The sequence below is a fragment of the Monodon monoceros genome, unplaced genomic scaffold, assembly GCF_005190385.1.
Source record: "Monodon monoceros isolate NGI ecotype Baffin Bay Population unplaced genomic scaffold, NGI_Narwhal_1 Super_Scaffold_21, whole genome shotgun sequence".
NCBI lineage: Eukaryota > Metazoa > Chordata > Mammalia > Artiodactyla > Monodontidae > Monodon > Monodon monoceros.
The window spans coordinates 88,501,900-88,514,923 of NW_021703778.1; the positions used below are offsets into that span (position 1 = coordinate 88,501,900).

The 13,024-nt window shown below is 41.6% G+C and overlaps 1 protein-coding gene across 17 annotated transcripts in view; it reads left to right on the forward strand.

The window, feature by feature from the left end:
* PPIP5K1 (diphosphoinositol pentakisphosphate kinase 1) overlaps window positions 1-12,361 on the forward strand; it is a 49,226-nt gene extending 36,865 nt beyond the window's left edge. For 7 of the 17 annotated variants that reach the window (XM_029237604.1, XM_029237611.1, XM_029237614.1 and 4 more), the window contains 2 exons: window positions 7,614-7,727; window positions 10,363-12,324. In XM_029237604.1, coding sequence (XP_029093437.1) covers window positions 7,614-7,727; window positions 10,363-11,300 — 1,052 coding nt within the window. In that variant the 3' untranslated portion in view covers window positions 11,301-12,324. Of the gene's footprint in view, window positions 1-7,613; window positions 7,728-10,362 lie in introns of all 17 variants that reach the window. The other 10 variants (XM_029237618.1, XM_029237612.1, XM_029237616.1 and 7 more) reach the window with 3 other exon arrangements.
* The last annotated feature ends 663 nt before the right edge of the window (window positions 12,362-13,024 follow it).

Consider the following 13,024-nt stretch of genomic DNA (forward strand, 5'->3'; position numbering starts at 1 on the left):
AGCCTATAAAAAGGGAGAAAATATTTGCAAATCATATATCTGATAAAGGTCCATAATGTAACAATTCAACAGCAAAAAGACAAACAACCCAACTTAAAAGTGAGCAAAGGACTTAAATAGACACTTCTTCAAAGAAGATATACAAATAGCCAAGAAGCACATGAAATAATGCTCACCCTCAGTAACCATCAGGGATATGCAAATCAAAGCCACAATGAGGTACCACTTCACACCCACTAGGATGGCTATAATTTAAAAAGAGAAAGAGCAAGCAGAAAAGTGTTAGTAATGGCATGAACAAATTAGAATTTTAGTACATTGCTGGGGGAAATGTAAAATGTTGCAGCCCTGGTGGAAAACAGTTTGACAATTCCTCAAAAAGCTAAATATAGAGTTACTATCTGACCCAGCAATTCCACTCCCAGGTATATATTCAAAAGAAATGAAAACAGGTACTCTAACAAATATTTACACACAAAAGTTTATGGTGACACTATTCACAATAGTCAAAAGGTGGAAACAACTGAAATGTACGTGAATGGGTAAACAAAATGTGGTATATACATACAATAGAATGTTACTGAACTATAAAAAGGAATGAAGTACTGATATATGTTGCTATATGGATGAACCTCAAAAACACGGCAAGTGAAAGAAACCAGACAGAAAAAGTCACATATTGTATGATTCCATTTATATGAAAGAACTAGAATAGAGATAGAAAGCAAATTGGTGGTTTCCGGGGGTTGAAGGTAGGGTAGAATGAGGAGTAACTTTTTTTTTTTTTTTTTTTTTTTTTTTGCGGTACATGGGCCTCTCACTGCTGTGGCCTCTCCCGTTGCGGAGCACAGGCTCCAGACGCGCAGGCTCAGCGGCCATGGCTCACGGGCCTAGCCGCTCCGCGGCATGTGGGATCTTCCTGGCATGAACCCGTGTCTCCTGCATCGGCAGGCGGACTCTCAACAACTGCGCCACCAGGGAAGCCCAGGAGTGACTTCTTAATGGATATGGGGTTTTCTTTTGGGGTGATGAAAATGTTTTGGAACTAGATAAGGTGGCAGTGGCACAACACTGTTGATGTGCTAAATGCCACAGTATTATACACTTTAAGATGGTTAGCTTTATGTTATGTGGCTTTCCCTTCAATAATAATAATTTTAAAAAATCATGCAAGTACTAAAAGTAAGCAGGGGTGATGATGATAAATTCCTTTATCACCTGAAAGTAAGGAGAACCTAATTCTGACTCAAACTCAAATTCGGGAAACAATAGGAAAAGATTGATAAACTAAGCCATATAAACATTTTTTTATATGTTGTAAAACCAATAGCAACATCATAAGCAAGGAAAAATTTTTTCTGCAATTTATATCACATATAGGCTTAATCATCCTAAAATACAGAGAACTTTTACATATCAGGAAGGAAAAGACCAAAAGTGTGATTTTTGAAAAAGGATAGTTTACAAAGAAAGAAATACAGGTGGCTGTTACACATGTGAAATGATGCTCTACCTCGATCATAAGAAATATGCAAATTAAAACTACACTGAGGGACTTCCCTGGTGGTGCAGTGGTTAAGAATCCGCCTGCCAATGCAGGGGACACGGGTTCGATCCCTGGTCTGGGAAGATCCCACATGCCACAGAGCAACTAAGCCTGTGCGCCACCACTGAGCCTGTGCTCTAGACCCCACGAGCCACAGCTACTGAGCCCGTGTGCCACAACTACTGAAGCCCGTGCAAACCTAGAGCCCATGCTCCACGACAAGAGAAGCCACCACAATGAGAAGCCCGCACACCACCACGAAGAGTAGCCCCTGCTTGCCGTAACTGGAGAAAGCCCGCGTGCAGCAATGAAGACCCAACACAGCCAAAAATAAATAAATAAATAAAATTTTTTAAAAATTAAAAAATAAATAAATAAAACTACACTGAGATATCATATCTCACCTATTAGATTGTAAAAAATCCAAAAGTTTGATAACACATTCTCTTGACAAGTCTATAACGAGAGAGGCAGTTCCATACACTGTTGGTGGGAGTGCAAAATGGTACAACCCCTATGAAGGTAAATTTTGTAATATCTCAGAGAATTACAGATACAGTTACTCTCTTATCTAGTAATACAATTTTAGGAATCTATTCTGAAGCTACTGTACACAAAGTTGAAATAACATTTGTATACAGTTATTGTGACATAATTTATGTTGTTTATTTATTATTTTTGGAAACAACCCCAAAGTTCTTCAGTACAAGAGTGGTTGAATAAACAGTGGTATGTCCACTCAAATGAGTACTATGGATCTGTTAAAACTAATGAGGAAGATCTATGTGTTTTGATATGAAGTAATCTCCAGGATATATTGTTAAGTGGATAAAAAAAGGTGCAGAATAGTGTTGATAGTATGTTACCTATTCTATAAGGAGGGGAAATAAGGGGAAAATATACATATTTGCAAAAAGAAATGATAAAAGTAAACACCAGAAACTAATAAAAATGTTTACCACTGGACAGCAATAGGAATGGGGCTGAAGGGCATGAAGAAAAAGGAACTTCCTCTGAATATGCCTTTTTATAAACCTTTGACTTGTGAACCTGTAAATGTTTTTCAAAATATAAGACTAAATCAAAAGAAGTGAATCCTAAAATTGGAAAAAAAAAATGGAAAGAAATTACCCTAACTTTATATCAAAATAGTAACATAATCACACAGGGAAAATAATTTTTCAAATAACTTTGGAATACTGTACTTTGACTGTAAATCCTTTAGTGGAACAAAAAGAAATATAAAATAATTTTAATCCTCATTCAGTGGTTTAATTGTTAGTAGTGATATTGATACTATTTTGAAACATATGTCATATGCACACACACATATAATAGAGTAATGTAGAAAAGTAATTATGTTTCTGTTATTAGGAATAAGAATTCTCAAAGTAAGATAAATTATATATAAATATAAATTCAGAAGATTTTTAAAGTGCTGTAATGTTAAATTTGAATTGAAAATATCAATATGAATTCCATTTTTTAATGCTTTTTCTAATATCATGCATTAGAAAGAGTATCAATGAGCTCCCTTGGCACCTAGATTTTGGTCTCTACATATCATTCCCCACTAAAAGCAAACAGGATTCCATGGTTGGATTCCTGGTCTAGGCCCATGTTTTTTAACCTTCTTTTTTTTTTTTTTTTTTCTAAAATCACACCCCCTCCTACAGAGCCTTTTTAGACTTTTTTCCTCCAATCACTCCCCGCCACCTGAAATTTTAATACCACAGATAAACTTTATGTCTGTTTATGTATTGTAGCCATTTGATGGACCACAAACCAGTGGAATATCTAAGTTTTTTCACTTTCACCAAGAACCACTTTCACCATGCACCATTGAGGATGCATGATCTAGGGCAAGGAAAGCACAAGGTGATCCTGAGGCATGTTGTAACAGAAGCAAGGAAGCAATCAAGCCTGAAGAGGCTCCCACTGACCAGAATTGGAATATTTTAGCATTAAAAAGAATAATTTATTGTAATTGATTAAAGTGGACTGAACATGTAAACATCTACAAGCTCATAATGAATCTTACAAAAAAGAGAACAAAAATGAAATAAAATAATCATCATCTGTCACTATTGATGAATACTTTTCACCAGCTCTTTCTTCTGAAAACTAATTAAAGGGAAATAAACATTTATCCTTCCTTTTCAGTAAGAACTGCAGTTTAATGTAATCAAATGGCCCCAGTTGAAGAGAGAAAGCTCTTCTTTACAGAAAATATGCCAGCTAATAAATACAGAATTGATAGAATTAGAAAATCACCACTTGATAGTCCTAATAAAGTAATTAAGGATCATCAGTGGATACTAACACAATTAGGTGAAATGTTGATCAGGTTCCGCAGTGCCAAAGGATTATCTCTAATCAGAAGGGGAAAACTTTACGATGGTGAGACGAGACCTCATGGGCCGCACTTTAACTTTGTTGGTAAGTTTAGCCTTAGTGGGATAATGAGACATTATGTTCATCCAGTATGATACAATATAAAGTACACAGGATCACCTCTTGAAGTATTCTTGCCAAAGTTATTTATTTATTTATTTATTTATTTATTTTTTGGCTGTGTTGGGTTTTCATTGCTGCTCACGGGCTTTCTCTAGTTGCAACAAGCGGGGGCTACTCTTCGCTGTGGTGCTCAGGCTTCTCATTGCAGTAGCTTCTATTGTTGTGGAGTACCGGCAGTAGGGGCATGGGCTTCAGTAGTTGCAGCATGTGGGCTCAGTAGTTGTGGCATGCGGGCTGTAGAGCGTGCAGGCTTCAGTAGTTCTGGCGCACAGGCTTAGTTGCTCCGCAGCGTGAGATCTTCCCAGACCAGGGATCGAACCTATGTCTCCTGCATTGGATTCTTAACTACTGCACCACCAGGGAAGTCCCAAAGTTATTTAAACTGAATCATTGAACCAGTCGGAATGGCCATCATCAAAAAATCTACAAACAATAAATGCTAGAGAGGGTGTGGAGAAAAGGGAGCCCTCCTACACTGTTGGTGGGAATGCAAACTGGTGCAGCCACTATGGAGAACAGTATGGAGGTTCCTTAAGAAACTAAAATTAGAGCTACCATATGATCTAGCAATCCCACTCCTGGTCATATATCCAGAGAAAACTGTAATTTGAAAAGATACATGCGCCCCAATGTTCATAGCAGCACTATTTACAGTAGCCAAGACATGGAACCAACCTAAATGTTGATCGACAGATAAATGGATAAAGAAGAAGTGGTACATATACACAATGGAATATTACTCAGCCATAAAAAAGAATAAATAATGCCATTTGCAGCAACATGGATGGACCTAGAGATTATCATAGTAAGTGAAGTAAGTCAGACAGAGAAAGATAAATATCATATGATATCACTTATATTTTGAATCTAAAATATGATACAAATGAACTTATTTATAAAACAGAAATAGACTCATAGCCATGGTAAACAAATTTATGGTTACCAAAGGGGAAAGGGGGGAGAGGGATAAATTAGGAATTTGGGATTAACATATACACACTACTATATATAAAATAGATAGCCAACAAGAACCTACTGTATAGCACAGGTAACTATATTCAATATCTTGTAATAACATATAGTGGAGACAAATCTGAAAAAGAATATATATACACATAACTGAATCACTTTGCCATACACCTGAAACTAACATTATAAATCAACTATACTTCAATTTTTAAAAAATTATCAAAATATCAAAAAAATTATTAAAAATGTAAGCATTTGTTTTTACACTAAAAAAAGAAAAAGAAAAACACCTCAAATGGACTTCCCTGGTGGTGCAGTGGTTAAGAGTCTGCCTGCCAATGCAGGAGACACGGGTTCAATTCCTGGTCCGGGAAGATCCCACATGCCGTGGAGCAACTAAGCCCGTGCACCACAACTACTGAGCCTGAGCTGTAGAGCCCATGAGTCACAACTACAGAGCCTGCATGCCACAACTACTGAAGCCCATGCTCCTAGAGCCCGTGCTCCACAACAAGAGAAGCCACCGCAATGAGAAGCATGTGCACTGCAACGAAGACTAGCCCCCACTCGCCGCAACTAGAGAAAGCCCGTGTGCAGCAACAAAGACCCAACGTAGACAAAAATAAAAAATTAAAAACAAACAAGAGGGCTTCCCTGGTGGCGCAGTGGTTGAGAGTCCGCCTGCCGATGCAGGGGACACGGGTTCGTGCTCCGGTCCAGAAAGATCCCACATGCCGCGGAGGGGCTGGGCCCGTGAGCCATGGCCGCTGAGCCTGCACGTCCGGAGCCTGTGCTCCACAACGGGAGAGGCTACAACAGTGAGAGGCCAGTGTACCACAAAAAAAAAAAACCAAAAAAAAAAACCAAGAAAGAACACCTGAATCATTGAATCAAGCCTTTTGTATCTGTCAGTTTATAGGAAATACAAGGGATAGTGAAACAAGTTAAATGTTTCTGTGAGGAAGCAATCAGACAAATCCAGAGTGTAGAATGTGACATTCTGTGAGACAGCTGGCCTGTTCTTTTCAAAAAGTCACTATGAGGGACTTCCCTGGTGGCACAGTGGTTAAGAATCCGCCTGCCAATGTAGGGGACACGGGTTCGATCCCTAGTCCAGGAAGATCCCACACACCACGGAGCAACTAAGCCCATGTGCCACAACTTATGAGCCTGTGCTCTAGAGCCCGCAAGCCACAACTACTGAGCCCATGTGCCACAACTACTGAAGCCTGCACACCTACAGCCCATGCTCCACAACAAGAGAAGCCACCACAATGAGAAGCCCACGCACCGCAACGAAGAGTAGCCCCCATTCACCGCAACTAGAGAAAGCCCGCAAGCAGCAACGAAGATCCAACGCAGCCAAAAATAAATAAATAAAATACAAATAAATAAATTTATTTTTTTAAAAAGTCAGTATAAGAAAAATAGGGGGGAGCTCGATTCTAGGTTAACACATTGTTGACTGGGGGATTTTTGCAGAAACTAACACCTGTGGCCATAATACATCTCCAGTCAAAAATGTGTTAAAAGAGACTTTGGAGACATAATAAAATGGAATGCATAGTTCATGTTTGGATCTTACTATAAAAGACATTTTGGGAATAATTGGGGGAAATTTGAATATGGATTGGGTACTAAGATGATATTAGGGTATTTTTAAATTTTGTTAAGTTTATTAATGGTGTATGGCTATGTAGGAAAATTCCTTATATTTTAGAAATGAATACTGAAGTATTTAGAGGTGAAATGACTCATACTGTTCGTCATTTATTTTAAAGAACTTCAGCATGAAGAAATAGATGAAACAAATACGGCAAAATGTTAACATGTTAAATATAGGAGATGAATATATAGGTATTGATTGTACTAGTCTTTCAACTACTTTTATTTTTTTAAAATATATTTATTTATTTTTGGCTGCATTGGGTCTTCGTTGCTGGGCACGGGCTTTTTCTATCTGCTGCAAGCGGGCACTACTCTTCCTTGCAGTGAGCGGGCTTCTCATTGCAGTGGTTTCTCTTGTTGCAGAGCACGGGCTCTAGGAGCATGGGCTTCAGTAGTTGTGCCATTTGGGCTCAGTAGTTGTGGCTCGCGGGCTCTAGAGCGCAGGTTCAGTAGTTGTGGCGCATGGGCTTAGTTGCTCCGCGGCATGTGGGATCTTCCCAGACCAGGGATGAACCTGTGTCCCCCGCATTGGCAGGTGAATTCTTTCTTTTTTTTTTTGGCCACGCAGCACGTGGAATCTTAGTTCCCTGACTAGGGTTTGAACCCGCACCCCCTGCATTGGACGCATGGCATCTTAACTACGGGACCACCAGGGAAGTCCCAGCAGGCGGATTCTTAACCACTGCGCCACCAGAGAAGTCCCTCAACTACTTTTTAAAAAATGTGTTTGACAATATTCATAATATAAAGTTTAAAATATTGAAAATGGTTTGTATGAAGGGTCCCTAGGAAATGCTACTTCTCAGCCTGAGGAAGTGTAAGTTGGTTTTCACTTATATTGACAACCTGTGGTTCTTGAATTCTTCCTCATAGCCTTTTTTTTTTCTTCCCTCTCTCTCCCTCACCTGTCCAGCCCTCTTTGACTCTATGCACAGCAACCAGACCTCTGATAGCCCGTTTTCTCCACCTCGCACTCTTCATTCACCTACCCTGCAACTCCGGCAGCGCTCTGAAAAGCCCCCTTGGTGTAAGTAATTGTTTTGGAACTGCCTAGAGAAGGCCAAGAGGGAATGGAGGGATTGGTGAATAAGAGACTCGTCACAGGAGGGAAACAAAGATGAGGGTTGAAGGACCAGGAGTAACCAGGCAGGGAAGCAGTTGCACTTGCTGTTTCCAAGATGAAGGGCGGATCTGTTTATTCTCTCTCATCCGTCGCTTCTGTCCTCCATGTGCCCTCTATCTCCTTGGAGGGGCTCCTTAATGATAGTGGCTCAGAGGGTCCTTTAGGGAAGAAAAGATGAAGGCTGCATTCTCCTCAAGTCCCCATTTGGTCTCTACAGCTTTCTCAGTAAAAATGACTTGGGAGGAAACCTAGATATATAGAAAAGCTGGGAAAAAGAAACTAGAATCTGCTACTACTTTCTACCTGTCCCTTCTTTCAAGGTGTCTGTTCTCATTTGTAAGTTCAAGTTCAGGTGCTGCTTTTTCCCATCTCTTCTTTGTAATCTCTAGCCTATCACTATTTATCCTTGGTAACAGTGTGAACAGTGGAGCCACAAGGAGTTCTTAGGGTAATTGTAGAGGGGGAGAGATACCAGTGGTGACCAGACAGGGGATAAGGCCCAGAGACACTGGCAATGGAAGAATCCTTCCCTTATTCGTCCTACCTCCAGGGACTATCTAAAATCAAACATTATTTTAATTGGATAGAACTGAAGCAAAGATTCATATTTTTAATATTGGGGCAAACAGTTGTAGAATTTTGCCCTTCTCCTAGCACCCTCTATGCAGAAGAAACTTTCCTTCCTGACACCAAGAATTCTTCCCCTGAATTTCAGATTATCCTATATTCCCCTTGCCATTGGTCCTTTTACCTCTGTCCAATAGTGTTTATAGGTTCTGTGCCCTAGAAATCTTATCTTTCTTCAACTTCTGTTTCTGTCTGAACTCTTTGATTTGTCTGAATCAAACTACTAGCTGAATATTAAGGCTACTTCTATCCTTGGGTGAACTCAGCTTACACATGTTTTCTTCTTTTTTAAATCTCAGTATCAGATGTATAGCCTCACTGGTAAACATTTTCTTTAGGGTCTGTCTGTCTGCCCTAAATAGGCCTTGTTGGCCCCAAACCACATTCCTCTTTTTTTTTTTTTTTTCCACTTGAAGCATGCCTCATATAGTCCTTTACTGCAGCGGTCCCCAACCTTTTTGGTCTCAGGGACTGGTTTCGTGGAAGACAATTTTTCCACGGACCAGTGGGGAGGGGCATGGTTCAGGCGGTAATGGAGTGATAGGGAGCGATGGCAAGCGGCTGGCAGATGAAGCTTCTTTGCTAGCCCACCGCTCACCTCCTGCTGTGCGGCCTGGCTCCTAACAGGCCTCGGATGGGGAGGGGGGCGCTGGGGACCCCTGCTTTACAGAAAAGAGATAGCTGGCATTCCTTAAACTCAATGACTGTTGGAGCCTTTGCAGACTCAGGTTTACCAACTTCCCTGGTTCTCACTGATGACAAGCTATTCAGGTGTCCCCGATTTCCAAAATCTATCATTATTGATATCAGAGTGCTTTAAAGCTACAGTACCATCAATTAGTATGATACTTACAAAGGGAAAAGTAGAGTAGTCTCCTACTAGAGATTAATGAAGAGGTAGAAGTTGGGGTAGGAGTTGTCCCACAGTGTAACTGAAGACTCTAAGGCCTTCATTTACTACTGTCAAGATCTAGGAATTAGTTTTTGTATTTTATATGTATATAATATCCATAAGCCTGTAACACTGTATGTCTCAAGACTTAGAGGGTCTTAACCCTGGATCTGTAGATGGATTTCAGGGTAAAGTCTATGAACCCCAGGAATTATATGTAAAGATGAGGGGGAATATCCATATGTACATTTTCCTGGGAAGATAGTCCATGACTTTCATTAGAATTTCAAAGGGGGTCAGTGACCCCCAGAAAGGTTAATTAAGAACTGCTGCCATTAAAAAAAAATAAAAGAACTGCTGCCATTTAGAGATTTCATGGCAGTCTTCCATCTTTGAGTAAATCATTTTCCTTCCTATTATTCTGATTCACAAAGTTTTTCTACATTTTCCTGCTTACTTGTCTCTTGGGCAGTAAATAAAGGTTACCTCTGCCCCAGAAATGTGCTTTAAAGAAATAATTCTTAACAAAAGATATACATCAGATTTAACTGGGAGTGTTTCAACATCCCACACCTTTACCCTAAATGTAGAATTAGAATCTCTGGAGATGGAATCTGGAAATATCTATTTTTTAAAAAAATTTCCCATAATTTTGGTATGTAACCCTAATTATGAACCACTGGTATGAAGTGTTCATATGCCTCCAAAGTAAGAATGAGGGGCCATGGGAATTTGGAGTTGGAATGGGGGTACATTTATGAAAGAACTGGATGAAGTGGGCCTCAGCACTGTCTCCTGAAGTCTTAGATGTCCCTTAGTGCCACTCTTGTAGTATACCTTAGGCCAAAGCAACAGTTCCTGGGCTAGGCTAACTTAGGAGTCTGCATAACTTAAGAAGAATTTAGACCCTCTTTCCCAAAGACATGAGTAATATAGGCCGTCTGTTCTGGCATTTGAACTACATACATAGAACCTACTCTTCCATCTTGTCTGACTTGGTCTCCTGACTTTGCTTTGCAGACAGCAGTGGCCCTTCCAGCACTGTGTCCAGCGCTGGTCCTTCCTCCCCTACTGCAGTGGATGGTAACTGCCATTTTGGCTTCAGTGATCACCCCTCCCTAAATTCACATGTGACTGAAGAACATCAAGGCCTTGGGCTGCTCCAGGAGACCATTGGGAATGGAGCACAAGAGGTCCCCATAGAAGGGGAACAAGAGCCTTTTGAACGAAACCAGTCCCCACAGGAACCACCTGTGGAAACCAGTCAGCCATGCCAGAAGGTTGCTGAGGAGGTCAGCCAACCATGCCAGAACATCCCTGAAGAGGAGGTCAGCCAGCCATGCCAGGAAGTCCCTGACATCAGCCAGCCATGCCAGGAGAACCATGATGATGTTAACCAGACATGCCAGGAGGTCCCTCAGATCAGCCAACCATGCCAGAATGCCAGCCAACTGTACCAGAAAGTCTCTGAGGAAGCTTGTGAGCTTTGCCAGGAGAACTCTGAGGAGGTCAACCAGCCACGCCAGGGGTTCCCTGTGGAGGTTGGCAGGCGGGTCCCTGGGTTCCCTGTAGGGGTTGGTGGCCTGGCCCAGGAAATTCTCGTGGAAGTCGGCAAACCAGCCCAAGGGATCCCTGAGGAGCTTAGCCAGCCATGCCAGGAATTCTCTGGGGACATTGGCAGGCTGGCCCAAGAGGCTTCTGCAATCATTTTGTTGTCTCAGGACATCCCAGAGGTTGATAAACCATCCCAAGAGTTCCCTGGGGAGGGTGATCTGCATGTCCAGGAGGTCCCAGAGGAGGTGAATCAGCAGCAGTCCTATGTGGTCCCTGAGTTGATTGACCAGCTGTCTGGAGAGGATGTTCCTGAAGTCCAGTATCCATCTAGCAATGTAAACCCTCAGAGCCAGTCTCTAGCCCGTGACCAGAACTCACCCCTTCCACCAGCAACATGTGATTAATCATTTTCTCATTAGTGGTGTCACACTATACCAGACATTTGAGCTAGCAAATTTTTCTGTTGGCTAACTCACCCGCCAGCATTAAGGCCTTGGATCTCACCAGAGGTGTCTGAGGAAGCAGTCCTCTTGGCATGAAGCATACCTGTGCCAGAGCTGGGCTTGGGGAGGAGCCAACTTCAGGTTAAAGCAGCTGTTGACTTCTCACCCAGCCATTAGACTTGAAAACGATTTCCTTCAAGAGGTAAATGGGTCTATCATTACCTAACTTTCTCTGATCATCCCAGGAAATCCCAGATTGGTTAAGGAACTGCCACTTAACTGCTGAAGACAACACCTAGGGATAGCAAGTGCAAAAGGGGACTCCAAGGTCTCTACTTTTCCGGAAAATATTCACAACTTTTCAAGGTACCCTTAGACCATATGCGCATTCAGGGGACTCTTGTCTTTGTTAGTATCCTCAGGTGGGCCCAGGATGGCTGTCTGAAATGTCTGGGAAAAAAGAGTTCCTTTCCCAAACAAATATCCATCATGGCCACAAATTTTTAGATTGGGCTTATGGATGTTTCCATATCATCCCCAGGTGCCCTCTCTGCCCTAGTCCTGTTCCTCTGGGCAATAGCTCTAGGGAAAAATAGGTATTAGATTGCTGTGAAAATTTCAGAGTAACTACTTAAAATGCTCTGGGGGTTCTTGGCCAATCTGTAAAGCTGGGCCTCCTTTTGTTGTGGGGCTATATGGCTTAGGAGATATTGTAGTAGAGAAAAATCAGGTTCTATTTTAAGCAATCAGCAGAGATCAGTATTGTACAGACATGAGCAAAGATTATATATATATTTCTGTAGTCGAGTCAGGGACGGACTGGCTAAAGACCAAATACTCCAGGGTCCCCATAGGATTTGTCCTCATATCATTGTGTCTTTAAGGCCAGGTGTGATTATGAAGCTTTTCCCAAAGATCTGGGGATGGGGATGGGGATGGGGGTGAGTAGGAGGGGTAATGTGGTCGTTGGAGTCGGGGGCCGGAACATTATGAGTGCTCAATAAATATAAAATAATGAGAATAGTCAACCATAATAATGGTGGTGATGATGTCCTTGTGAATTCAAGAATGAATGACTGGGGACTTCCCTGGCGGCACAGTGGTTAAGACTCTGTGCTCCCAATGCAGGGGGTCAGGGTTCAATCCCTGGTCAGGGAACTAGATCCCACATGCATGCTGCAACTAAGAGTTCGCATGCCACAACTAAGGAGGCTGCTGGCCGCAACTAAGGAGCACCTGTGCTGCAACTAAGGAGTCTGCAAGCCACAACTAAGACCTGGCACAACCAAATAAATAAATATTTAAAAAAAAAGAATGAATGACTGTAGGTCAGTCATGTCTGTGACTGAATTAATCTGAACCAGTCAAAAGCCATTGTAGTTGAGCAGGAATGGGCCTTAAAAATATGGAGATTAAACATCCCAGGAGGTCCCTATGGCAATCAGCCTACAATCCCAAAATTTCTTAAATAAATAGTGTTACCGGGAAGAGAGGTTCTATCTCTGTGAAGCACCAAAGGGTACAGTGCCTTCTCACCAGATCGTTGGAATCACCCTCTTAATTTTTAACTGATGCTTGGGAGTGAGTGTCAGGAGTTGATATAAACGGCGTGTGCTTTCTTAACCCCCTTGATGTCTTTACACTGGGAAAGCCTAGAACACTAGGGGGGCTGGAATATCCCCCTC